General features: G+C 39.4%; 2 protein-coding genes across 5 annotated transcripts in view; one reads left to right on the top strand and one right to left on the bottom strand.

Annotated features, from left to right (window-relative positions):
- PCNX2 (pecanex 2) overlaps nt 1-26,831 on the top strand; it is a 247,386-nt gene that overhangs the window by 206,375 nt on the left and 14,180 nt on the right. For all 4 annotated transcript variants that reach the window (XM_065589023.1, XM_065589022.1, XM_065589025.1 and 1 more), the window contains 5 exons: nt 7,074-7,327; nt 9,361-9,594; nt 11,961-12,064; nt 25,730-25,874; nt 26,241-26,471. In XM_065589023.1, the coding sequence (XP_065445095.1) occupies nt 7,074-7,327; nt 9,361-9,594; nt 11,961-12,064; nt 25,730-25,874; nt 26,241-26,471 (968 nt within the window). The remainder of the gene's footprint in view (nt 1-7,073; nt 7,328-9,360; nt 9,595-11,960; nt 12,065-25,729; nt 25,875-26,240; nt 26,472-26,831) is intronic.
- NTPCR (nucleoside-triphosphatase, cancer-related) overlaps nt 24,310-26,831 on the bottom strand; it is a 38,380-nt gene continuing 35,858 nt past the window's right edge. Inside the window, exon 5 of the mRNA XM_065589027.1 lies at nt 24,310-24,357. Coding sequence (XP_065445099.1) covers nt 24,325-24,357 — 33 coding nt within the window. The 3' untranslated portion in view covers nt 24,310-24,324. The remainder of the gene's footprint in view (nt 24,358-26,831) is intronic.

The raw sequence follows: 26,831 nt of genomic DNA, 5'->3' as shown, positions 1-26,831 counted from the left end.
CTGGATGTGTTGCGTGCAGCTGCACCAGAGCTTCATTTGCCACGCACCAGGGAGTGCTCCAGTCCATACGATATCCTTAATGGCTATCTGAGTCTGGTTACTGTAGGGCATCTTACTATGCAGAGTTTCCCACTCAGTGCATGGCTGTTAGTGACCCCGCATTTTGTAATATTAGTAGGTTTAATAATATTAATCTCCGTCATTTGGTGAGACAGGTGTGGCAATTTCCTGCCATATCGTTGGAAGACCTTATTGAATTAAGTTTAAGTATCTTTGGGGTCCATTGTATTAAATTAATGGTATACGTATTATTGTGGGCCAAGATTGTATGTAACCTCTCAAGGGGGCAGATATGACAGATGTGAGATTTGGGGGTTCAAAGGACTACATTGAACAACGTGCCAGACGCAAATGGACTTTTGGAACAAAAAGTGTTGTGATATTCCTGGGGAATATCTAGGGGGAGGTGAATGCAAATTCCCCACCTCTAGTTATACAAAACTCCCCAGCCTTTTGAAGCCTGAGAAGGGGGCCATCACCTGCTGATCACCTGTTACATAAGGCCAAAATCAAAGGCCCAAGCTGTATAAAGGAAAGACTGAACTATTCACGGTTGTTCTGGTTCTGAATCTGAGACAGTTATGAACTTTTAACTATGGGGAAAACCCAGATGTGGGTTTTGAAGGATTGACACCTACCAAAGCCCAACACTGGAGCTTGGTGATCTCTGGTAAGCTTTTTAGCATGCGTGTAGGTTCTTCTATTGTTTTTAATGTTTTCTCTCTAATGCTGTCACCTTAATCATAAATGTGCTTGCTTATAACTGGACAATTATGCTGTTCATAACTTCTGGAGAGAAAGCAAAGCAAAGATGCTAGTCCTTTGGGTGGTGTGGCTTGCTGGGGATATCACCATGTAGGCAGGACTCTATGGCCTGGATAAACCCCTTTCAGAAGGGAGAGAGAAACATGGATCTCTGCCCAAGAGAGGTGATGGCTAAGGAACCAGGAGCCTAGAATGGGTACCTTGAGGGATCAAGGAAGGAGAATACAGGTGCAGTTGCCCTGATCTGTGACACTTGGATGTTGTGAGGTTTAAGTATTTAGTCTGGAAATTAAAAGTCCTGTAGAAGTACTATATATTATCATAGAATCATAGAATATCAGGGTTGGAAGGGACCTCAGGATGTCATCTAGTCCAATCCCCTTCTCAAAGCAGGACCAATCCCCAACTAAATCATCCCAGCCAGGGCTTTGTCACGCTTGACCTTAAAAACCTCTAAGGAAGGAGATTCCACCACCTCCCTAGGTAACGCATTCCAGTGCTTCACCGCCCTCCTAGTGAAAAAGTTTTTCCTAATATCCAACCTAAACCTCCCCCACTGCAACTTGAGACCATTACTCCTTGTGCTGTCATCTGGTACCACTGAGAACAGTCTAGATCCATCCTCTTTGGAACCCCCTTTCAGGTAGTTGAAAGCAGCTATCAAATCCCCCCTCATTCTTCTCTTCTGCAGACTAAACAATCCTAGTTCCCTCAGCCTCTCCTCATAAGTCATGTGCTCCAGCCACCTAATCATTTTTGTTGCCCTCCGCTGGACTCTTTCTAATTTTTCCACATCCTTCTTGTAGTGTGGGGCCCAAAACAGGACACAGTACTCCAGATGAGGCCTCACCAATGTCGAATAGAGGGGAATGATCACGCCCCTCGATCTGTTGGCAATGCCCCGACTTATACAGCCCAAAATGCTGTTAGTCTTCCTGGTAACAAGGGCACACTGTCGACTCAGATCCAGCTTCTTGTCCACTGTAACTCCTAGGTCCTTTTCTGCAGAACTGCTGCCTAGCCATTCGGTCCCTAGTCTGTAGCAGTGCATGGGATTTTTCCATCCTAAGTGCAGGACTCTGCACTTGTCTTTGTTGAACGTCATCAGATTTCTTTTGGCCCAATACTCTAATTTGTCTAGGTCCCTCTGTATCCTATCCCTACCCTCCAGCGTATCTACCACTCCTCCCAGTTTAGTGTCATCTTCAAACTTGCTGAGGGTGCAGTCAGGGCCGGTGCAAGGAAGTTTCACGCCCTAGGCAAAACTTCCACCTTGCGCCCCCCCCACCCCTGCAGCAGCTCCCCGCCCCCCCTCCGCCCTGAGGCGCCCCCTTCCCCCGTGGCAGCTCCCCCCCCCTGCCCTGAGGCGCCCCCCCCGTGGCAGCTCCCCCCCCCAGGGAGCCGTGCGACAGCTCCTCACCCCAGCTCACCACTGCTCCGCCTCCTCCCCGAGCACGCCGCCCCCACTCTAATTCTCCTCCCCTCCCAGGCTTGCGGCACCAAACAGCTGATTGGCGCTGCAAGCCTGGGAGGCGGGAGAAGTAGAACGGCGACCATGCCTAGGTGGAGGGGGTGTAGGAACGCTGTAAAAAAAATTGGGGGCACTGCTTTTTGGCGCCCCCAAATCTTGGCGCCATAGGCAACCGCCTAGTTTGCCTAAATGGTAGCACCGGCCCTGGGTGCAGTCCATGCCACACTCCAGATCATTAATAGTGTTAACGTATTTGATGTATTTCCCTGCAAAAAATTAAAAAGGTTTTTCCCTCTACTCAGCATGTTTGCAAGTTGAAAATCAAAAGCATATTTTTATTTCATCCATTATTTTTGCAACAGTGAAATGTTTTTTGCTGGATGGATGGTGGTCAAATGGGGTCAGTTTGTGTATCCTATTGAGTCAGATTAGAGTCATGAGTTTCAATTTCCTGACTTTCATTTAGGTCAGGTAATTCTGGCAGAGTGCAAGTGAGTTTTTAAATCCTGATGTGTCAGGAAACGAGAGAGGTCCAGTTCTTACATTGGTTTTCTCCTGGGCTCAAATAGATTGACCTTGCTTCACTGAGCTGGCTCACATTTTTACATTAACAGGAGATTTTTAGCAATCATCCAGTGTGGATATCTTGTAAATGAATCTGTCTCATCTATACTAGCAAGTGTCACAGCAAATGATGAATGTAGTGTGAAAAGTAATAGAACTTAGTCTCTTTATAAAATGTAAAAGATTTTTTCCCTTGGATTTTAAAATCAATAATTACCAGTAAAAATATTCTCCTGTATTTTAATATTTAATAGTGGCACACTTAATTATTGCATAAATTAAAGCATTTTCTGCTCCACTGCTCTTCAGTTTTATGAATAATTCTTGGCTCAGATTTTTGAGTGTTTGGGGTTGACAATACTGACTGATTCTACTGGGTCAGGACCCCTCTTTGGAGGAAGGACAAGATTTACTCCTTAGTAAATAAATCTTGTTTCCCATACATAAAACACTCTAGCCTGTCATCTGAAAGTCAGTGCCCCCTTCAAGATGATAAATCTGAAACCTGCTGAAAGCAAGTGTAAATACTGTGATTTGTCATTTAGAAATTGGCACTAATCTCAAATGGGACTTCCTGTTCAAAAATTCTTGCTATTTGTTTCTCAGGCTAAATCTGCAAAGTAACCAATTGGACTGCTTGGTTTGTTCCCTGACTCTTTATAAGAAAATGTTTTCACATTTAGAATGTCTTTTCCTTTCAAAGTCCAAATGCTAACAAAAGTGCATATTGCTATCAGTCGGGGTGGCCAGAGCTCAGCACACAGTTTTCTGCAACATGGCCTGTTTGCCTCCATCTGTGGAGGGATGCTCCATGCTGGGATCTGTAGTTTTCACAGGTTGAACTTCACAGATAGTTTAAAGATGGTGGTGTCCACAATCTGCCTTATTTTATGCACATTAGCACGAGTCTTTGGGTTCCTGGCAAGTTCTCAGTATGGCCCTTAACTTCACAAAATATGGGTACTACCTTTTTGGAGCACTTCTTGTTCCATGGTAGCACAGTGATTATATTGAATATTGGTTTAATTAATGGTGAGGATTGCCATGTATGTGCTGCTTGCATAAAAGTATGAAAACAACACCAAGACTCTTCTTGATACAAATCAACTCAGCCAAACTTAGGGCTGTTTATTTTGCTTTCATTTTACATCAACAATAGCGTAATATCAGCTTTATGTAGTATTGTTTACATTGAGGTCTAGGATGGAGATTTATGTTTTGTTAATTCCAGTTTACTATTTTGAGGTCTAACTTTTCAAAAAGCTAAAAACAGAAACAAAAATGAAAAAATGCAAATATTGTATTTTTCTTTAGCATCCAAAATATATAAGCCATGTGCATAGGAATATTTTTTTGCCCAGTTTACTTTGAGTACAATGTCTTTTGACTTTATTTAAGAAAAAGATCCATTGACCAAGAGCAGTTGCTGCCTTTTTTTATAGTTGAACGTTAAACCTTAATTCATGTAGAAAACTGTGAAATGTAAAGTAGAAACAGCTCTCTTTGTATCTGTCCTGCTGTAAATGTCACACTGATAGGTCATGGTTTATACTTTGCAGTAGACTGGAAAAGAGAGATGTTTATTTTAGGGCTATTTGAGGGGGTATATTAATCTGTTTTATTGTATGTACCTGTACTACTTAAATTGTCCAAATAGTAATTATTATTATTTGTGTGTGAACTACTCTAGAATACCCTCAGGTTGCATACATTAGTAGCTTTCGTTTAACAAAAACTAATTGGAGAACTTTAAAAAAAATCAATGTTTTTATTATTTTATTATTTTATTTTCAGTGCTGCAAAAAAAAGACAGACAAATATTTGCTAATCTTATTATTTCTCTTTAAAAAGCATTCCGTTTCCCCCCTCTACCGCCTTACTTTCTAGATACTTTTGCTAACTGGATTATTAGATCTTGGGGTGTATATGGAGGAGAACGTAAATAAATTTAGATAGCAATATATTATGAAATGTTTTGCTGTTAGCGTCATTGGGGCCAGGATTTCACCCTATATCTTCATCTGTGTTTAGGAAGCACTGAGCACACTCTGGGTGTTACCTCAATCTAAATAACAATGCTAATTATTAAACACTGATATAGCCAAATTCTTCTCTGTTACATGGGTGCAACAAAATTAACTTCAGTGTGTTCATTTGCATAGATGAGAAGGGAAGTTGGCCCATAATAAATCCTCAAGGGGAATTTTACCTAATTTTGTGGTATTGTGTGGTAGTTCTACTTTTTGTTTATGTGATCTAAAGCAATCACATTCTCATTAGGAGTTGCAGAAATCATTTTTAACCAATGCTACCCAAAAGAAAAAGCCCAAAGTCTTTTTTGAACTAGTGAGTTTTTGTTCTATTTTTTAACTATAGAAACATTGTGTTTCATCTGGGGTGTACTTGCTGGCATGTGAACAGCAACAGTCTATGTCGCTCTGCCCATCAAAATTAAAGCTAAATGATGATGGGGATGCAAAAGCAAATCAGCAAGTGATTAAGCTAAAGAAAATGATGATGATCTTGTAATAGAAATAGTAAACAGCAAATGAGAAACTGCCTGTAAACATGGTCACCTTTGTTTCAGATCCAAAGTGTTGTGCGGCCAGTGTCCTGTTTGGTCAGGTAAAATTTAACTGAGTAGGTCTTCTCTCTGATGAATGACATCTCCAGCAAATTTCTCTAGTATTGAGATCAGTTGAAAGCTGAATTCAACCACTCTCTTACTGAGTGAAATTCACCTTTTGCAAAGGGTCCACTCAAGATTTATACACCACTTAAAGCTGACTTATGGCCTCAGAAAAGGGCTTATGTTGGACTTATGTGGTCGCATCGGTTTTGTAATGGTCCATAACATGGGTAAATGTGCTCACTAAACCAAGCCATGCATCAATAGTACATAACACAGATGTTCTTTGAGCTGCACTGGTTGCCTATGGGTTTCCTGGTGCCGTTCAATGTTTTGGCTTTGATTTTTAGTACTTTAACTTGTTTGGGACAAGATGAATGGATTTTAAGACTGGAGGGAACTGTTATGATAATCTACTCTGACCTCCTTCATAAAATGAGGCTTAGAATGTCATCAAGTGTTTCCTGCATCAAGCCCATTACTTCTGGATGAGCCAGAGCATATCTTTCTAAAAATTATATCCAATCTTTATTTAAAGACTTCAAGACCATAGGTAATAGCCTACTTCTCTCCTCATGGTCTACTCTCACAGTAGCTATCAATGGAGGCAGGTAAGCTGAAGCTACTTTGAATTAATTGAGAGGGAGCTGCTAGCTGGCCAGTTTCTCTGGAATCTGCCACCCAGCTGACCTGCCAGAACTCAGGTTGGTTCGTCTCCTCTAGTTTATTTACCAAAAAAGAAACTATTGGAGAATTTGACCTGCTAGTTTTGGCCAGTGAAAAGTTTTCCAGGCCAGCACATATGTCTGTCTGTTCCTTTTTAACCTTTAGTCCAGTGCTTAGATGTGCCTTGCGTAGGATATAGGAGACTCAGGTTTGAACCCACACTATGGAGCAGAAACTTGAATTCAGATCTGCCCCCCTCCCAGGTGAGCATCCAAATCACCAGGCTACAGGTTATTGTGGGGTGGATGGTTCTCAATTTCCACTTTGTATTAATTCCTAAATATTTATTGGGTCAAAGGGGGAGAGAGTGGGAATGACTCTCGCCTGGTGATTAAGGCACTCACCTGGGAGGTGGGAGCTGTGGATTCAGTTTGCTGGCTGACACAACAAAATCAATTATTCACCAACCTCTGCTTGTGACATACTGCAAAATCTCTGTTTGTCTTCTGTGCATTTTGGGAGAAGTGGGTTGAGGACTGAGAGGGGTTTGTTAACATGCCTGGTGCAAGTCTAACCCCCTGCCAAGATGCAGTATTTGAATACTTAGATAAGTTAGATGTATTCAAGTCGGCAATTCATCCTAAGTCTTTATTGCTGTTTTCTGGTGAGTTTTTATTAGGGGAGGTTGTGTACTCCGATATGTGTAATCATGCCAGGATGCCGAGACCATGAGATTGAGCTTTTTGGATTGAAGTATTAAATAAATGATGTATCCCTCATTATTCTCTGCTTTACACAGATCAATTGGCAAATTTAATTCATTGTTGTAGCTCTTTTTTATTTGCCTTTAATTAAGTGCTTGAAGTATTTGGTTACACTTTTATAACTGCCATTGTGTTATGCTTTCTAACTCTCAAGGGACATATTGCCAGCAGAGAGAAGTGGAAGCTATAACAGAAGGAGATGAAGACAATGAAGGCTGCTGCTGCTGTCAGCCAGGTCACTTGCCTCACTTGCTATCGTGCAACGCAGCCTTTAACCTCCGATGGCTAACATGGGAAATAACTCGAACCCAGTATATACTGGAAGGATATAGCATCATTGATAACAATGCCGCCACAATGCTGCAAGTGTTTGATCTGCGAAGAATACTCATCAGATATTACATAAAGGTACAGTATAAGTGAAGTGAGTTCTATGTACCATTCCTAGGTAGGAAATTTGCAGTCTTCAAAAGATAGAGAATGAAGTTTATCTTTAAGAAGTATTACATTTTAAATAGCAGGGTTTACAGCAGAACTTTGCTAATTTGTACTGATTGGGAGACACATTGTAAATTAGTGAAGTGTATGATTTGTTAGGTAAACGAACAATACAGTAAGAATCAAGACTACTGAATCACTTTGTTCATTTATTTTGACTTTTATATAAAACACAAATGGGAATTTCTTAAACAATTTTATACACAGTAAGGCCTTGTCCACATATAATCTTGCACTGATTTAACTAAACAAAGACTCATATTTCAAGTTAAAAATGGTTAGTTTAAAGCTGTTCCTAACTGATTTAAGCTAAACTGAAATATGCCTTGTTTAAACTGAAATAAGAGTGTCTGCATAGCCATTTGCACCAGTTTAACTATATCAGTTTAAAATCATACCTAAGCTTAAACTTGTGTTCAACTCTCAGTACATTAGAATCTTCATGCTTGGCTTAACTTTTAAGGGTCAATGAAATCTGTAAAACAAGCCCAGTTAGACTCAATTTAGTTCATTAGTTTTAAAGTACTGAACAGCTGTATTTGGCAAGTTGAATTTTTTTCTTTAGCTCTTTTAAAATCAGCTAAACTATAGAAGAATGTAGGGGTACGTCTATACTTACCTCCGAGTTTGGCGGTAAGCAATCGATCTTCTGGGATCGATATATCGCGTCTTGTCTAGACGTGATAAATCGATCCCGGAAGTGCTCGCCTTCGACACCAGTACTCCTGCTCCGCGACAGGAGTACGCAGAGTCGACGGGGGAGCCTGTCTGCCGCGTGTGGACCCGCGGTAAGTACCTTGTAGTTCGAACTAAGATACTTCGACTTCAGCTACATTATTCACATAGCTGAAGTTGCGTATCTTAGTTCGAACTGGGGGGTTAGTGTGTACCAGCCCTAACAGTTGATAATATGAGGTCATCAGAAAATGTCAGAGGAGGCAGAGTTTAACAGAAAGGTAATTAGGTAGTTTAGAGCTTCCAACATATGGGTGTTCACATGGGAGCTAGCATGTAGCAGGACTAAAAGATATGCAATAGTGAGGTATGTGAGTGATTGTGTTTCCAGTAGGCTGCAGGTTCTGTGGTGTTCACAGCCTATCATTTGGCAGGTGTTAGAATCTGTTCAATATTTTGCTTTGATTTAACTATAGGTTTGGCAAAGTTGAAATGCCATTTACATTGCACCAGATTTCTTAGAAAACTTCATCCATTGTTCCACTATGAAACAAAAACAAATTTTGAAACCTCTAAATGTGCCATGAAATGGAATTGTCCACCAGTCAGCTCTTGTGTTAAGCATAAGTATTAAAGAGATCCCATTTTTCTTCTTCTTATACTAACCTTATCCAATAGGCAACAAAAACAAAATTATTATTGCAGAGGGAAGATAGCAATTAAAAGAGGGGTTTTCAGAGCTATATTCTACACTCTTGCAAGTTCTTATTTAATAGTTAAATTGATGGATGTGTTCTTGTTGAAGAAATGGGGAAACTGCACCCTCAGAAAGCTGAAAAAGCGAACATTTCTGACCATATAAAACTGCATATTGTTTTTGAAAAATACGTATAAGCTTTTATCATCATCATCATCATCCTTTATGGTATACACTATAGACACAGCCACTTTTTCAAATTAACTTACCCTTGACACTATCTACACTATTCAGAGTATGATGCTTGTGATTAATATTCTTTTTAAGTTTCATTCATTTAAATTCTGTTAGTAGTTAACTGACTTCTTTCTCATTTAGACATAAATTATTACGATCACACAAAATAAATACTCTTATGAATCAATGATGGCAAGTAGCAGGAATATTACATAAGATTATGGATAGTCGGTGTCATCTTCTTATTCTGATTTGTTCTCTTCTGTGTTGTAAATGAGCTGTTTCTGGTTTAAACACGGGTACAATGACTAACCACTTTGCATTTTGTCAACAGAGTATAATATACTTTACAGCAAATTCACCCAAAATCTCACACTGGATAAAAGATGAATCAATCCAGAAGACACTACAGCCTTATGCCAAATGGCATTACATTGAACGTGACCTTGCAATGTTCAACATTAACATTGATGAGGACTATGTTCCATGTCTTCAAGGAATAACCAGAGCTAGCTTCTGCAGTGTTTATCTTGACTGGATTCAGTACTGTGCTGGAAAAAGAAGGGAGGTAAGTGTATGTCTTTAACACCTAGAACATTGAATTACTGAATAGTTACTCTTTTGTTGACTCAAGAATAATACAAGTATATTAATTTCTATCTAAACTGTACAACATAACACGGTGGGGAAATGTATGTTTTTGTACAATAGAAAAATGTTTATAGAGAATATTATAATGAAAATGTGAGTGAAAAACATTCCAAAGGAGTGAACCTTTGAATTTTGAACAGTTTTCTTTGAATATGGTTCCCCTACCATCATTAGTTTTGTTCTCTGCAGTAACCCTGCATTTAGAACTTTTCAGAAAATATTATTGCTCTTCGTGAGGGAGATTCCCAATCAAGGAATACCAGAGATAGGATCAGAATGCCCTAATTATCAGAACTTCAGTGTCTTATGTCCAATGCAAAATATGATTGCAAATTTAGAAAAAATTACCCTTCCAGTGACACATGGGTAAAACCTTCCACTGTTGAGGAAGTATACCACTTATCCAAGAGCACAGGTCAAATCTGAGAAGTTCTGGTACAAATCTGACACTTTATTGCAAAACTGTGGAAAATTACCATTCAACTCTAGAGAGCCAAGTGGGAGCTTACGGTTACCTGTTCATACATTCTGAGCCCTGAGATAATGGATGTTCAGCCATTCCCGACTAAAATCCATAGTTATATTTCAGTGGGATTCTGTTGACAGCACACAGAGTAAAATAGAGTCAGAGACATGCACATTTTATTGAGTATACTCAGCTTATTGATGACAATGCAAATAAATCACCAACACAGTTTTTTCACCCATCACATCATATCATTTGTGCACTTGGGATTGTTGATTTTCACATTCCATTGCTGCCACTGTCCAGGTGCTTGGCAGCTTCCTTGATTCTTAATACTCCTTCTCCTGTCTGTCATGTCTGTAAACCTACCTGTCACTGCTTCCACACCATTTCCCATCTAGATTCTACTTTGATTCCAGTTCTATTGAATAGCTCCCCTGTGACTTCATCTGCTTCTGCTTTCACCTTGACTATTATTTTTAAATCTCTACCTGGACTTTCTCTACTCTCTCTCACAGAACTTATTTCTTTCTCTACTCTTCTGTCTGCTTTCTCCACTCATTTAGCGCCTACATTGCCAAGTCCTGAGCATCTGTTGGGAGGTGCTGAGCTCTTGAGTTGAAGGGACATTCATCACCTCCAAGAGAGATGCTCAGTCCTTCACAAGGTTGGGCCCTTTGACCCTGCCTCCTCTCCCTTTTGTAATGCAAGGACGTTCTCCTCTAGTTCTTGACATCTGGAACAACTTTCCTGGATTTCTCTGCTTTATCAATACTCCACCGCTCTTTAAATATTTAAATCTTAGAATATTTCTGCTCTCCATCTTAACTTGTTTCTCCCTCCCTTATTGTTAAGTGCTTTAATTATTTTTTCCTACTGTTGTTGAGATTTTCAAAACTTATGGATTTATAATGCAGTTTCCATTGAAGTTCATGGGACCTGGGCATCCAAATCCTCTTGGTGGCCTTGGAAACCCTACCAAATGTCTCTACACAACTGTTCTCTGCAATTTGCATCTCTCTTGTATTTTTTAATACTGTGAAACATGTTGTGAAACAGTTTGTGTGGAAGATGCTGTATAAAATAGAGCTGCACTGCACAGCTCTGAAGATCGGTGTACTTTATAGAGGGAGTTGCAAAATGTTTGCCTCAGTTTCAGGAACAAGGTAAGGGCAACAAGAAGAATTCATCTTGTTGAGCTGAAACAGAACAAAATTTTAAACTCCTGTTATGTAATTTCCCTCGTGTTTGACATCAAGCTTTTTGGAAGAGTTGTAGAAAAGGGTCTGCTGAGGTGGTGAATGTAAAGGAAATGGTTTGACCACTTGTCAAAATGTGATGGCATTGTCGTCATTGATAGACCTGATGATGTCAATCACTAGAAGCCCAATCTTGCAGATCTTCTCAGAGCCAAATTGTGCTTCTAAGAGCTGAACACAGAGTATGGATTTCAGACACATCCTGTTGCCCATGTGGAAACAGATGTATTCCCTCCTCAGTGATGCTCATCAACCTCTTTCCAAGTCTCTGATCACTAAAACACAAACCCTGGGATCCAACTCATATTAAAACTTCTTGTTTCCAGCTGTTACGCTAAATGAGCTTTCATTTGTTTAGCAGCAGACCCTCGGTCATGATGATCATCCTTCCTATTCTGTTTAATTGCACAGCAGAGTGCTTTGTTTGGGTATAGTTATATGACAGCATAAGTCTTATGAATTTAGTCATGCATTGATCTATTTTAGTTATAGGATTGTCATAACACTTTTTTATAAGGTTGCATGTAGAACTAACACACTGTCCTTAAACCTTTGCAGCATCTGGATAGTGATGAGGATTCTCCTTTAGTAACTCTCTCCTTTGCCCTGTGTATTCTGGGTAGAAGAGCTTTGGGAACCGCAGCCCACAATATGGCCATCAGGTAATTTCTAGAAATGTAGTAAAAGTTTTCCAGGGACTCAGGAGTTTCCTCATCTTAAAATGAGACGCTGTTTGGCTCTTTCACATATTATGCAAACTAAAAGGTCATTAGATCAGAGACAAGGGCTATTTCATCCATATATTAATTTTAAACTCTGTCCTTGACCCCCTTTTGTCTCTGTAACATGTATGATAATGAATATCATGTTTTTTTTTATTTAACAAAATAAAATCATACACGGCAGAGGATCCAGAGTAATTATTCATTTTAGGTTGAATCTTGAAATGAGATACTGCAACGATGACCTTCTCCAAAAGGGCAAGAATCTGCTAAATGATCTGGCAGTTGACCTGTCAGTAGAGGGTTGCAGTGAGACATGGATTCATAAGCTTCCTGTGTTCAACAGAGCTGTATTCGCTTTTCTTGTGCAATAGGATGACTTGATGGAGCTTTATGGCGACCCAGAGACTGAGGATCCAGCTCCAGAGCATGCAACTCAGCTCATTCTTCTCCACTTCTATACGTTGTTTCAAAACACTTCTCTTTGAGAGATGGGTTTCGTTTTCATTATGCTTGGCCCGGGTATAGGACTCTCTTCATCTTCCACCTTCACTAGTGAATCTGGTTTGTTTGGTTCTTGGTAGTGTGTATTTTATGATGTCTTAATTATTGTTGTTCAGCCTGAGCAGCTCGGAAAGCAAAAGGGTGCTTTATAAATACAATTATTGCTACTTCAACCGGGTATGGGATTTGAGCTGATTCTATCCATATCAAGGATATTTGAATTCACCCAGGGAAACAAGTCACAGCCTCTGCTCTAAATACCAGTGTTGCATGATTAGGAGAGCGGTGGATCCCCCAACTGTTAGCTTGGTAAATGGATACAAATGCCTGGAAAAGTATTAGGATCATTGATTTCTAAAATAATGTCTTGGATGTATGGGGACTAAATGGACACAAAGACAACAAGAAAAGGTCCACACCCTTTACACTTCTTAGAGGTAGAAGATATTTAAATGGAGTGAGTAAGGGACCACTAAATAGCAGAAAGGCATCCCCTCAGGAATCCTAGTCTTAGAGCTCCAAAAAAAATCTCATTTAGAGTAAATTCAGCATTAGGGCAATGACTACTAGGTATCTCAGGTTCAGGATTAACTGTTGGGTAGCAGGTTGTAGGCAAGCAGTATGCTCTAGACATTTTTTTTTACACTGAGACTACTGATGATGTGCACCAAGTTCATTCTGCTGTTATCTCATCCTCCCCATTGGTCTGTTTTTGTCCACATGTTGAATCCTATTAGAAATGTAAAGAGAGAAGGTGGGTGAGGTAATAGCTTTTATTGGACTAACTTGTGTTGGGGAGAGGCACAAGCTTTCGAGCTCACGCAGAGCTCTTCTTCAGGTCTAGGAAACATACTCTCACCAATAGAAGTTGGTCCAATAAAAGATATTACCTTTCCCACCTTGCCTCTCTAATATCCTGGGACTGACATGGCTACAACAATACTGCATAAGCTTAGATAGTAAGCTGTCTGAGACAAGGACTGTCTGTATACTTCTTTCTGTATAGTGCCTAGCACAACAAGGCCCTGACCCTTGTCTGGGGCCCCTAGGCTCTACTGGAATACAAACAATACATTATTACAACTTGTGAAGGTCTGGGCAGATAAGACCTACACATAGCAAGACAAAGGCAAAGGGTTGGTGCTGAAACAAATTGACACATTAAATAATGACAGTCATTGGAGCTGGTGGTACTAATATAAGGATATATCTACCCGAGCGTGTTTGTCCTGTAACTTGATCTAATTCTATTTTGCAGTACTTTTCTGCCCCCATCACCATAGTATCTGAGTGTCTCTCAGTCTTTAATGTATTTATTCTTACAACTGCTCTGTGAGGTGGGTAGTGCTATTATCCCCATTTTACAGATGGGGAACTGAGGCACAGAGAGGCTAAATTACTTGACCAAGGTCACACAGGAAGTCTATGGCAATTGCTAATTAACTCAAGGTAACTAACATGATTGTAAAGTCTACTGTAGACCCTCTACAATGTGTGTTTCTGCTTGTGGTTCACCCTGCCATGAGTCTTGGTGAACCACAATGAGGAACAAACATTTGTGGAAAGCCTACTATAATTCACAAGTTTTTTCTGAATATCTACACTAACATTTACAGTTAATTTAATTAGTTAATTGGCAATCAATTAGCTCAAATTACAGCATGGCCAAAAACTCTTCTGTAGACTAACCCTCAGGCTATGTCTAGAGAGAGACACTGAGGAAATTTAAGGTGAATTAACTAAAGGTGTGAAGTTCAGTGTGCAGAAATTAAAGTCCATTAAACCATGGCTATATCTGCACTACAGTGCTTTTAGTGACATGGCTGTGTCGCTACAGCCATGCCGCTAAAAGGCACACAGGATAGCCGCTGTTTGTTGGCTCTTCCCCCAGCAAGCGTCATATTTGCTTTGTCAGCAGGAGAGCGCTCCTGCCAACAACACGCTGTTTACACCGGCACTTGTCACGCAAAATTTTTGTCTTTCAGGTTGTTGGTTTTTTTTAAACTCCTCTGAAAGACAAACGTTTTGTTGTTCAATTGCCAGTGTAAACATAGCCTAAGGAGTAAGTTACAGCAAACTAAAGTTACTTCAGTCCTGAATGAGAACAGCCACACAAGGATTAACATGCTTAAATTTATGCTAATTAACTTCACACCTTTAGTTGATTCACCTTAAGTTTCCTGAGTGTTCCATGTAGATGTGCCCTAAGAGTTCTGAAGGATTTAAGAATGAAGTTATCTCATGATAAAGGAAGTGGTTATAGCTAAGCCCCTTCGTTTTCAGTTTAAATAGATTTTTACTGAAAAATTCCCAGGTTTTACAAAAAGCATTATTCATTTTTTTTCTGATTTTCACCTTACATTTGTACCATTCACATATATAAAAAATAACTTGTTTTATTAGGAAAATACAATACATTACATGATATATGTATTATGATAATACATTAGTCTGTGTGTATATGCAAAGCTACCTGTTGAAGTAGATATTATGTACTAGTCTAGAAGATCCACACAACAGACAAGCAGCACACACACTAGCTCTGAAGTGAGTGCGCATCTGAACGTATTGATGAATCTCACGCCCATCATATACACATTTCAATCTGCTAGCAGATAACGGGTTTAAAGATTTGCCAAACTAAATGGGAAGAAAATGAAAATCTGTATCAGACTATGTTCCGAACACAAGGAAGTATTTGAAAGTTTAAAAAAAACAAAAACGAGAAAAGGATGAAGTTGAGTGTACGCGCTGCAAATGGTATGGCCCAATTATTAAATGTAAATATTTCTAGGCTAATAGTTCTAAGTCTACAACAGTAAACTGTTTATTCAAATGAAATGTTTTTTTGGGGGGATTAGAGATATATTGTTTTCTTAAACTTGGAGGTGGCATTGTGTTTTGAGTTCCGCTTTAGTTCTGCAGCAAAGCACATCGATGAATGGAATTCAAAGCAATAATCTACTGAATACTTTATTTCCCCTGTCATTCCACCCACCAAAACAACCCCCGATGTTTACCCAGAAAAATTATTAATAGTTTTTTGCTCTGATTTTCACCTGTTTTTGTTGTGGTGGTAATAAACACTCATAAATTCCTGGAAAAAATAAAATAAAATAAAAACTGAAAATGAAGGGCCCTAGTTATAGCATATACCTTCTCACCTTTGAGCGCATTTTGAAGTGGGAGACAGAGACAGAGTGCTTCCATTCAAATGAAAAATGGGACTAAGATCTTGTCTAGCTGCACAAATGATACTGCTTTAACTATACAGGTACAGTTAAAGTTGGTACAACTCTAGTGTGGATGAGGTTAGATGGGTAGAAAAGTGCTTATCCGGTAAAGCTTATTCCCATATGGGAAGGGGTATAAGGTACTTTTATTCCTGTATAATAGCATCTACCCTGGGGATTGCATCAGTAAGGCTATTTAAAAAACAAAAAAGCACACTTCTAATTGATATAGTTATATTGATATAAAAATTATGAGTAGACTAGGCCCAACCCTCTACAGCCACTTTACTTAGATTGTTTGCCTTATTTGAATGCTTAAGAAAGAATGAGCACACCACCAACTTGTATTACTTTGAAAGTATTTTATGTTGTAAGCCTGTCCCTTCTCAAGATAAAGCGATCCTTTAACTATTTGTTATAGCTTTCTCATCTTTATTTGAGATGTCTATAAAGTCTGCTTTTATGTCTTCCTCTTTGAGCCAATGACTCAAAACATTCATGGCCCACATTGCTTATTTCTCAGTGTGTTGCTTTTCTCTGCTTTCTTCAGAGGTTTCTTTATCTCGTCTCTATTAACAGCTGCATGCTCCCTTGCTGTTTTAACTTTATTTTGGATGGGGTTGACTTTTTTTCTTTTCACTTTTAACAACTCAAATTAGTGTGATTTTTAGTAAGCAAGCAATATTCCAGTCTCTCCTGAAGTTACACTATTTTCTATGCAAATCTAATTTTAGAATATGCGGACTTTGAGGAAAAACTGATGTGCACTGATGAGATTTTCAGGGAAAAGATTAAAGCAGTCTTGGTCTGTGCCTACCAATAGATATACCACAGCGATGAGGGCATTAGAAACGCATATATAGATACCAGTAAAGCTGCCTAAAAGCATTTCTGTAGAGCTGTTACCCTCAGGGACTGAAATCTCCATTACCGGGCATCAGCACTATAGCAAAGGCAACTACATTTAATCAACCTGGATGGTTAAAGGATAAATAGAGTGGCTGACAATAATATCTTTGCTACTGCAAATAGATAATTTTATCTTAGTCTTCCCTAAGTTTAATATAGAGAGAATACTGCAGGTAAGGTTAATTACCTGCAAAGGCTTTTGTACAAATTTTAATTGTGACCACTGGAGGTAGGTACTAGATACCCGCACACACAGAAACATTACCAGCTAATTGGATGTCTCTTTTCCTGAGCCTACTTCATACTTAACAATACTTTTCTTGGGAGGTGGGAGAAGCATATACATGAGATATGGAGTGGCCATGTGGTTTGTACAACTATATCAGTATTATGATGATTTTGTTTTCCTCTTATAGATATTTTGGCACCTCCAATTAAGTTTGTGTCTTTCATTTTAGTAATATTGTACTGATGGGCTGACCAGTGTTGCGGACAATAGTACCTTGCAAGGGGATGTGTTAACAAAAAAAAGGGGGGGGGGGCTTAAAGTGAGACTTAAGATAGTTTTGACAATATCTTCTTTGCTACCACCTCACAAGACACTCCCCTAGAAGCCCGTCACTTAGCCTATCTTTTTAAAAAAAGAACAGGAGGACTTGTGGCACCTTAGAGACTAACAAATTTATTAGAGCATAAGCTTTCGTGGACTATAGCCCACTTCTTCGAAGTGGGCTATAGTCCACGAAAGCTTATGCTCTAATAAATTTGTTAGTCTCTAAGGTGCCACAAGTCCTCCTGTTCTTCTTTTTGCGGATACAGACTAACACGGCTGCTACTCTGAAACCTATCTTTTTAGTTCACAAATCTTATAATAAACAGAATCTCTCAGAATAGATTTTTTTAAACAATGAAGCCTACTACCAAAATCCAGGCTATGGAGTGACTCATCTGGAACATGTGTCTTAGGGCCATGGTGAAATAAGTATATCTCTGTCATTGAGGGTCCTTTTTAATCAGAAGCACATAGAGCTGAACTGAAGAAAAAGGTCAGAATAAAGTATATATGGCTGTTATAGGGACCCTGAGAAAAACAACGCTAAAATTGGTACCAAGGTGGGAATATTTCCCTGTTGACATCAAGGCTGTTACCAACAAAGAAAACTACAGATCCATTCTCTTCTGCACCAAGCATAGTTCTTATCATATTTATCATGTTTACCACCTGAAACAGTGTCACAAGTTGTTAGGAACACAAAAAAGCCAGAATTCAGTGGAACTCATATAGTAATATACCCAAATTATACTGGCATTTTATTAGTGTTGAGACTTTTTGTCTACTCAAAGAAAGAATGTTGAGGACTTGGATTGTATTGCAGTGCTGTGTTAAAACAAACGGAGGGAAGAGTAGGTAGGACAAGTATGCATTTGATACTGGAGGACACAGATAAATTCTTTGCCAATGGAAAAGGAAAAAATTCAGCCCTTTTCCATGGAAGGACATCAAGGCATATTGTGGATCTTATTGGATGAAGGTTTTTTATTTTTTAAATTAGTTTGGATTTGGTGCACAGATTACGTTCAAATGGGTAATAGTTGGTAAACGTAGACCAAGGTGTGTGTTAGTGGCCTATTAGATGACTAAAGGGACTTAGCCCCAATTTATAAGCGGTCAGGGCCACTAAAACATTCTCTGTCATGTCCAAATACTAAAAGATTATGTATGGGCTTTCTTTGTTTTAGATACAATCATAGGTAGGGTGTTCAGAAATAACCTTGGACCTCCACTTGTACTTTCCATTGTGCCACACAATAATACAGTAAAATCTTCCCCTTCTGTGATCCCTGTCTACATACTTTCTAGAGGTTCTCTATGAATTCCCATTAGGAAAACCTGAGATGTAACAGATAGTCAGGATTGTAGTGTGCTAGCTATTTCTGTTCAGTAGCTCTCATGGGAGGAGGTACAGCATTCTGACAGATGTGAATGAATCAGTAGAGAATCTGTGAAGCTAATGTATATACTGTTTGGGCTATATTCTAATCTCTGTTACACTGGTGTAAATCTGAAGTAATTCCATTGATTGCAGCAAAATTACTTTGGATTTACATTAGTAAATGGCCCTTGACGTGACTTGGGGAGTGCTGAGCATGCTGGGGCTTAACAAAAAAGAATAATGCCAAAGTAGTGTTCAAAAAGCTGTTGAGCTGCACACACTTACATCAAAGTGGAAGTTTACAAAGTGTATGTAAACTATCAATTTACATTCATTTACACATGATTTTTGTCTAATCTATTAATCAGTAAATGTTATTCTGTAAACCAAGGTTTTAAATCTTCTTATATAATGTATGTAAATAATTTTTCAGTGTGTCTGTTCATGTAAATGTCATTACAACTCCAGCATTGCTACTAGATTACACAATAAATTTACTCATTAAGGAAGCAGAACATTGCTATGCAAATCACATATGCTCTTAAATTGTAGTTAGGCAGCATCTTGCACATCTCAGCAGGGTAATTTGAAGAATGACATCATATTACCATTAGTTTATTCAGGTGTAAATGTCATTTTTCATTTAGTGTAGGGGGTTTTGTGCATGAGAGTTAAAAAAAAATAAAGAAATATGTTCATTAATCCTTCAAAGAGGAAAAAAAGGCTACATATTAGAATCTTTAATATAAATTTGGACTCTGGAAAAATTCCAGATATGTCAATATCTTTCAGTAAAGAGTCCCCAGGTGTCATTGTTTTGGAGCATGGGAGAAGGTGTGAGGACCAGATATCTGCTGAAGGCTAAGAAAAACAAACCGTATTTTATAATGCAGAAAATAAGAAATGAGAGAGCCCTGAAACTAACTGGGTTCCAGGAACTTTGAGGGCTGGATTCTCAGGTCTGCAGAGTTCACTTCATGCTGCATTATTCCACCCAGCTGAAGATTCCCCCTGGAGAATTCCTCTGTGCAGGGGAATCTATGGCTCCAGTAAAGCTGGTGGAGGCAGCTAGCTCTGCTCCACGATCTGTCACCACCACCGCCTCCTTCACCATCAGGGCTGCACTGCCTATGAAAAGAGGGAGGGGAGGCACAATGAAGCAAGACTCCACTATGCCTTTGCAGATGTTACGTGTAGATTAAAGCAGGCCCTCTGTGGCTTTGTCTGCCAAGGCTGAACAGAGCAGAATCAGGAAGCCATGATCAGCTCACTGTCAGCACACCCATCTTTGCTATGCTCGAGCTCCGGACTGGTGCAAGGGGAGAGTTCAGCCCTAAATTTCTTTTAGTGCATGTAATCATTGTGATTTCTCTCAGTTTAATCTACTTTCTCTTGAGGCTTTAACTGAGATTACCCTAAAGGACAGTGCAGGTCTAGTGCAGAGGACAAGTGACGGAAGGATAGGATAAGAAGTAGAGGATAATGTTGTTAGACTAAACAGAACAGAATAAGGGGCACATATTTTGCTATCAGTTACATTTGTGTATATTCCCATTGGCATAAATAAGAGTTGCATTTGTATAAATGATGGACAAATCTGGCCCATGATGTTTTTATAACACTGTCTATGATACTACCAAATAAATGTTAAGTCCCTGTTGATAAAATATATTGTCTAATGATAATACATGTAGATTTCTTATTTTAAAATGTGCCTAGTATGAAACTTTGAGGTCCCGGAAAGTAAAGGGACAGAATTGTTGAATATTCACCATTATAACTTTTACTGTTGTTAAAACTGTGAAGTAAATTAATCCTCAAAGGCTTTATCTGAAATCTATAGGATGTGTGTAATTCTATCATAGATGTTTGTGGATAATTCCCATGGATGCAAATGGGAGTTACATATACTCACTGAAGCAAAGTAAGCCCTTCGCAAATAATATTTTAGGATCCAAAATATCCTATGCAGCTGATTCAAATAACCGTGTTTAGTACAGCAGAAAAGATATTCCCAGTGTCAGCTAAGACATACAGATCATTGTAAACTTTAAGGGAAGCTCTCTCTATCATGCAGGAGGATAGAAATCCTCATATAAATCTAGGGCTAAAGCATCCCCTCCTGCAACAAGATTACAGGAAAAGTAAACTTACTAGGGAAAGTTCATGTGGCTTCCTCTCTGGCGTTTCCTAGCTATTGTCTCATCTGTGGGGTGGTGTTGTGGCTTTGCAAAGAGCACATTGGGAATGGTCTGTGAACTTCATGGATTCTGAGTTCTTGAGGAAGCAGTGTCTAAAGTTTCAGTGTGATATTTTTATTGGGGCTTGCTCTCTTTCTCAAATATATTTACCGACTGGTCTCTCATCACCACGCTGTAGAATTCTCAAGGAAGCAAGGAGTCTCAGGTTTCAGTAAACAATTATTCCAACAACATAATGGGTGAAACCAGAGTCAATATCTTACTCAGAGAAATCCTAAACTCTCTGTCTCCCTGTCTCTCTCTAGCCTCCTTCTTGTTAGAAGTCTGAAGAGTCCATAAGTAGACACTAGGCCACATTGAGGATCAATGGAAAATTCTGTTATCAACCCATGCAGAGGGCTTGTCCCTCCTTGTTGCTTCTCACCTGCCCTCACCATCACGGCTGGCTGAGGAGCAGTCTGGACCGCTGATTGCCTCCCTACCTGTGCTTATGTTCCCCTAGCCATTAAGGGGGTAGAATTCTCAGAGTGGGAGTTAGAATTAGCTTAGGTTTTAATATACTACCCAATGCTCTGGTATCTAATGAGGAGCAATGACTCCCTCTAAAATGTCTGTCAGAAATGCGTTTACCAGAGGAACAAAGTTTTCATAGAATCATAGAATATCAGGGTTGGAAGGGACCTCAGGAGGTCATCTAGTCCAACCCTCTGCTCAAAGCAGGACCAATCCCCAGACAGATTTTTGCCCCAGATCCCTAAATGGCCCCTCAAGGATTGAACTCAAACCCCTAGATTTAGCAGGCCATTGCTCAAACCACTGAGCTCAATACATCCCCACCCAATAAACCCAAGGTCTCGTCTACAATAGCCTTTTAGACTGAGGAATGTCCCAACATTTCTTCCATCTCAATAGTGGTACCACTAATCTAGACAAGACACCAGAATCTTTTTTACCACCATGCCATACAGACTTCTTCTGAGCAGAATAATAGGACACTGGTTAAAATGCTGGTGGTTATCCAGAGATCTGTCTACACTACTTTTCCCACAATTGCTACTATTAGTGCAGAAGATCCAGTGTTAGCAACATCAAGGCATTTTTCAGGAAAAAAAGTAGTGTGGGCACACACAACCATTGTTTGTGTAGAATGTCTGCCCTGGACTCAGAGAGAAGAAGGACAATTCTGCTTTGGCTTGGTTGCCCTGCCTCTGATAATTATGGGGCCATCATGGCAGATTATCCAGACTCTTAATCCCCTCCTCACTGGCACACTTTAAGGGACAGTTCAGTCCTAAGTATCTTCTTATAATTCTCTAGAATAGTCTTTAATTTAATTAGCAACAGAGGGTCCTGTGGCACCTTTAAGACTAACAGAAGTATTGGGAGCATAAGCTTTCGTGGGTAAGAACCTCACTTCTTCAGATGCAAGTAATGGAAATCTCCAGAGGCAGGTACAAATCAGTATGGAGATTTCCATACTGGCATTTATACCTGCCTTTGGAGATTTCCATTACTTGCATCTGAAGAAGTGAGGTTCTTACCCCCAAAAGCGTATGCTCCCAATACTTCTGTTAGTCTCAAAGGTGCCACAGGACCCTCTGTTGCCTTTTACAGATTCAGACTAACACGGCTACCCCTCTGATACTTTAATTTAATTGACATCAGTTTTTAATGCTTTTACCTAATAGGTTTAGAAACAGTGCCGTATGTAGCACTTACATCTCCATTTAGTAAATGTACTTTCTTTGGCATGGAAGTTTACTGTAGCCAAATGGGTTTGGTGTGAGCTAATAACTATGACAGAGATACTAAAATGCGTATGTTAAAACTGGGCCAAGAAACTAAACCCAGCCCTGAGAGAGGCCAGAAATCAAAGAACTTGGCTATCGCTTCATGATAATCTCATATGAGTCTTCAACACAGAGCATGTTAACATGAGAAATAACAATGGCTGCATGTTGTGTTGACTAATAAATATATGGTACGTGGAAGTGATTAATTGCGACTGTGTCCAACTAGAGGAAGGATGTACCCACATCTAATTATGATCAGCATAAGAAAAAACTTGTTTAAATTGTTTTAATTTTTTATAGAATAAATTCATCCCGTTGTCTCAGGAGACGTGTAATCTGTCAGGGATGATAAATAGACACAAACGTCCATCAGGGTAGTCTAAGTGTATTTAATCCTATCTCAGCATGGGAGACTGGACTAGATGACCTCCTGAGGTCCCTTCGAGCCCTATGTTTCGATGATGTACACCTCTACCCCGATATAACGCTGTCCTCGGGAGCCAAAAAATCTTACTGTGTTATAGGTGAAACCGCGTTATATCGAACTTGCTTTGATCCAGCGGAGTGCGCAGCCCCACCCCCCCGGAGCACTGCTTTACCGCGTTATATCCAAATTCGTGTTATATCGGGTCACGTTATATTGGGGTAGAGGTGTATAATATTTAATGTAATTGCTCTTTAGATTCCCCACCACTACTGTTCTGTTCCTGATATGAATCTCCTTTGCAGTAGCAATATTGGTTCTTAGGAAATGTTGGTGGGTGAATTTAGTATACATCACAATGTGTGGTTGACAGTTCTTTCTAAATCCAAGCATAGTGAGAACAGGTGCTATGCAAGCTTTCCTCTCACCACTCTGCTGATGCAATTGAATTCTTACTTGCAACATCCACAGCCATTCTCATCCTGGACCTTTCTTTACCATGTGTTGCCACTCACACCAGATTGTGTAACATGCACAAATGTCTAGAAGGGTCTTTGATGAGAATGCAAACTCTTCATCAGCTGTGATTCTAAGAATTGGACTTGAATCTCTAGAAATGAAAAACCAGTTCACTGTGCTGCCTACTCTCCTCCCATCCCAGACAACCTCCTGCTGAAAATTTGGTGTTCTTGACTTAGAAAAACTACACTATAGAATCTCATTATTAGTAGCTTTTTCTTAATTTTTATCCAAATAAAAAGGATTTAAATACAATAGCAATTTCTCCATGTGAGGATTCAGTTATATGCTGGATGTTTGGTCAAATGGGTAACTTGGGTGAGGCAGCAGGATTTCTTCTAACCAGTTTTAAGTGACTATGACTCATTCTGAAACATGTATTTCACTAGACTAGATATACACATTAATCTGTTTTCTAAACTGGTTCCTTATACTGATTTCCCAGATACAAACCAGGATGTTAGCATTTTCCAATCTCTGGATGAGATTGATTGAAAGTCAAAAGGAGTTAGGTGTCTAATTCGCTTAGGCCCTTGTGAAAAAATCCCACTTTTGAAAAAGTGTTATTAAATACTAATAACCATAAGTAAATTAAGAACTCAGAGGGACTTGCCTGTATTTATAACATTCCCAGCAGTGACACCGGTCTCTGCCTTTCAGTCTGTGTGCAGTATGGCTTCAGTTCACGCTGATAGTTGGTTTGTATTACACAGCACCTTTAAAGAGAAAATTGGTATCCAGCTGGTAATAGCCTGTATCTTTCTATTACAATTTTAAAAACATGCTACCCACTAAGGCCGAAATTAGAAATGTATTGTAGCTGAAGATAGACCAGGCAGTTTCCTAATCTCCCTGTTCTCTCCCTTGGAAAGAGAATTACTTCCCCCCGCCCCCCTCCTTCTCCTAAAATAATTACAAAAACTCAATTAAGTGGAGAGCTCACACATTCTCTGGAGAAAGCCTGGATGGTAATGGAAATCTCTAAGATCTTATTGCTTTTCTCCTAAGAGTCTTTAAAATGTAAAAAACTTCACTCTTGTAAGAGTGAATAAAATCATGTCAGGTAGATTAAACAATGTCCTGTGGGTTTGTAACAGATGTCCCAAGGTCTAATTCTATTTTCTTGAACACCATGGCCTGCTTCTTCTGAATAGTTTTAGGACTGCGATTTAAGTCATTTTCGTTAAAAATACAAACTTTTTGTAAACATCTGTTATAGTCCTGGGAAGCTTTTGGTCTCAGATAAGCATTAGAGCTGAATTTAGTAGTTTTGCCTCCCAGGTGTCTGTGCAAACATTTTCTTTGGTTTTGATCTCCTGAATTTGCACCCCATGCATCTTGCTTTGAGTATGTCAGGCTCAAGCAAACTCAAAACCTCCAAACCAAGTTCAGTCAGAAGCACCAAGTTCCATCTGGCTTCTTATCAAAACCACACCGAACAGTGTAGTTTTTATTATTTCAATGCAAAACACCCCAAAGTTTGCTCAAAACTGTTCCCAGGTTTCCTTGAAATGTTCATGAATCTTAATGCACTTTACAGCATGCCTGGTTTAACTTTCAGGTTTGTAATGAAATCCTAAACCAGGCAGGTTTCAGGCTTCACTGAAAGTGTTTTGAGCAGCTATGTTGGCATATGCATATCTATAGCTAAACTTCTGTGCCTTGCCAGTGCAAACTACTAAAGTTAATGGCACTAGATGTATTTTAAAGGTCAATAAATAAGGAGCCCGATCTTGCAATGTTTATCCATGCAAGTAGACCCACTGGTATCAATGGGACTTTCTCTTAGGTGTAGGTCAGATGATCAGCGCAAGATATACCTAAAAACCTTACTAGTAAGCAGCCACACTTGTTTAGTAGTTACAATCCAATTTACTCTCATTTTGGAGTCACTCATTTACTGTGCAAGCTGCAGGAGAAAGTAGTTAAAGTTGAACCACAGCTTCTAAACAGAACTACATGTAGCATTTCTCACTTTTTCAGGGACGCTATCAACTCCTGTATCTTGTGAAAATGGAAAACTATTTGCAATGATTGGTTCAATATGAAACGGTTGTTCTGGGAATAACTAATGTTGTTATTTTACAGTTTAGATTCCTTTCTTTATGGACTCCATGCTCTGTTCAAAGGAGACTTTCGAATTACAGCAAAAGATGAATGGGTGTTTGCAGACATGGATCTATTGCATAAGGTGGTCGCTCCAGCAGTCAGAATGTCCCTGAAGCTACATCAGGCAGGTTTTTCACCATTACTATTGTACATGTTTTCCTAAGGAAATTTCCTAAGCCATTCTTAGTGTCTATCCAGTAAAGAGGCTGGATACTCTGTAAGTTAGTTGTAATCATACAAACATTTTCTTCATGTAGCCCTCTATAGTACTAAGATGTTAACGGTTCTGTTCCTTTTCCCTCATCCAATCCCCACCCTCACCCTGTGTTATCTCTAATTTAGTCTTTATAGACACAAACCTGTTCCAGCTGAAGTCAACAGGTGCTTTGTCATTGACTTTAATGAAAGCAGGAACTAGTTTATCTTCAATAGCTTTTCTCTTTTTATGGACCTGTCTGACCATAGTAATATTCATTTCATTTAATACCAGGACCAGTTCACCTGTCCAGATGAGTATGAGGACCCTGCAGTTCTGTATGAGGCAATCCAGTCTTTTGAGGAGAAGATTGTAATTTGTCATGAGGGTGACCCTGCCTGGCGCAGAGCTGTACTCTCTAACAGAGAAGAGCTTCTCACCTTGAGACATATAGTGGATGAAGGGACAGATGAATATAAAGTTATTATGCTCCACAAAAGCTACCTGAGCTTCAAAGTTATCAAGGTACCAAAGACATCTTTCTAGTATTTCAGATTTGTATTATTTCATCTGTGTCCAGGGCACTACACAAACAGGCAGTCTTCTCTTGGTGAATTGGGACCCAGATACCATTGTTGAGTAAGCAGGTTTAGCTAAGAGAGGGAGGTTGATCAGGCTGTTGGGGCAGGGGACTGGGAGCCAGAACTCCTGGGTTCTATTCCTGACTTACTGTGTGGCCAGGATCAATTCACTTAAATTTCCTGTCCTTCGGTTTACTCATCTGAAATAAAAATTCTAACTTATTTAAGTAAATATTTGTAAAATTTCTTGAGACTTGTTGTTAAAAGATACTATGTATATGCAAAGTACAGTACTATTTGGGTT

This window comes from Chrysemys picta, chromosome 3 (assembly GCF_011386835.1).
Source record: "Chrysemys picta bellii isolate R12L10 chromosome 3, ASM1138683v2, whole genome shotgun sequence".
In the NCBI taxonomy this organism is placed as follows: domain Eukaryota; kingdom Metazoa; phylum Chordata; order Testudines; family Emydidae; genus Chrysemys; species Chrysemys picta.
The sequence above is the reverse complement of the archived record's forward strand: the minus strand, read 5'-3'. Positions and strand labels throughout refer to the sequence as shown.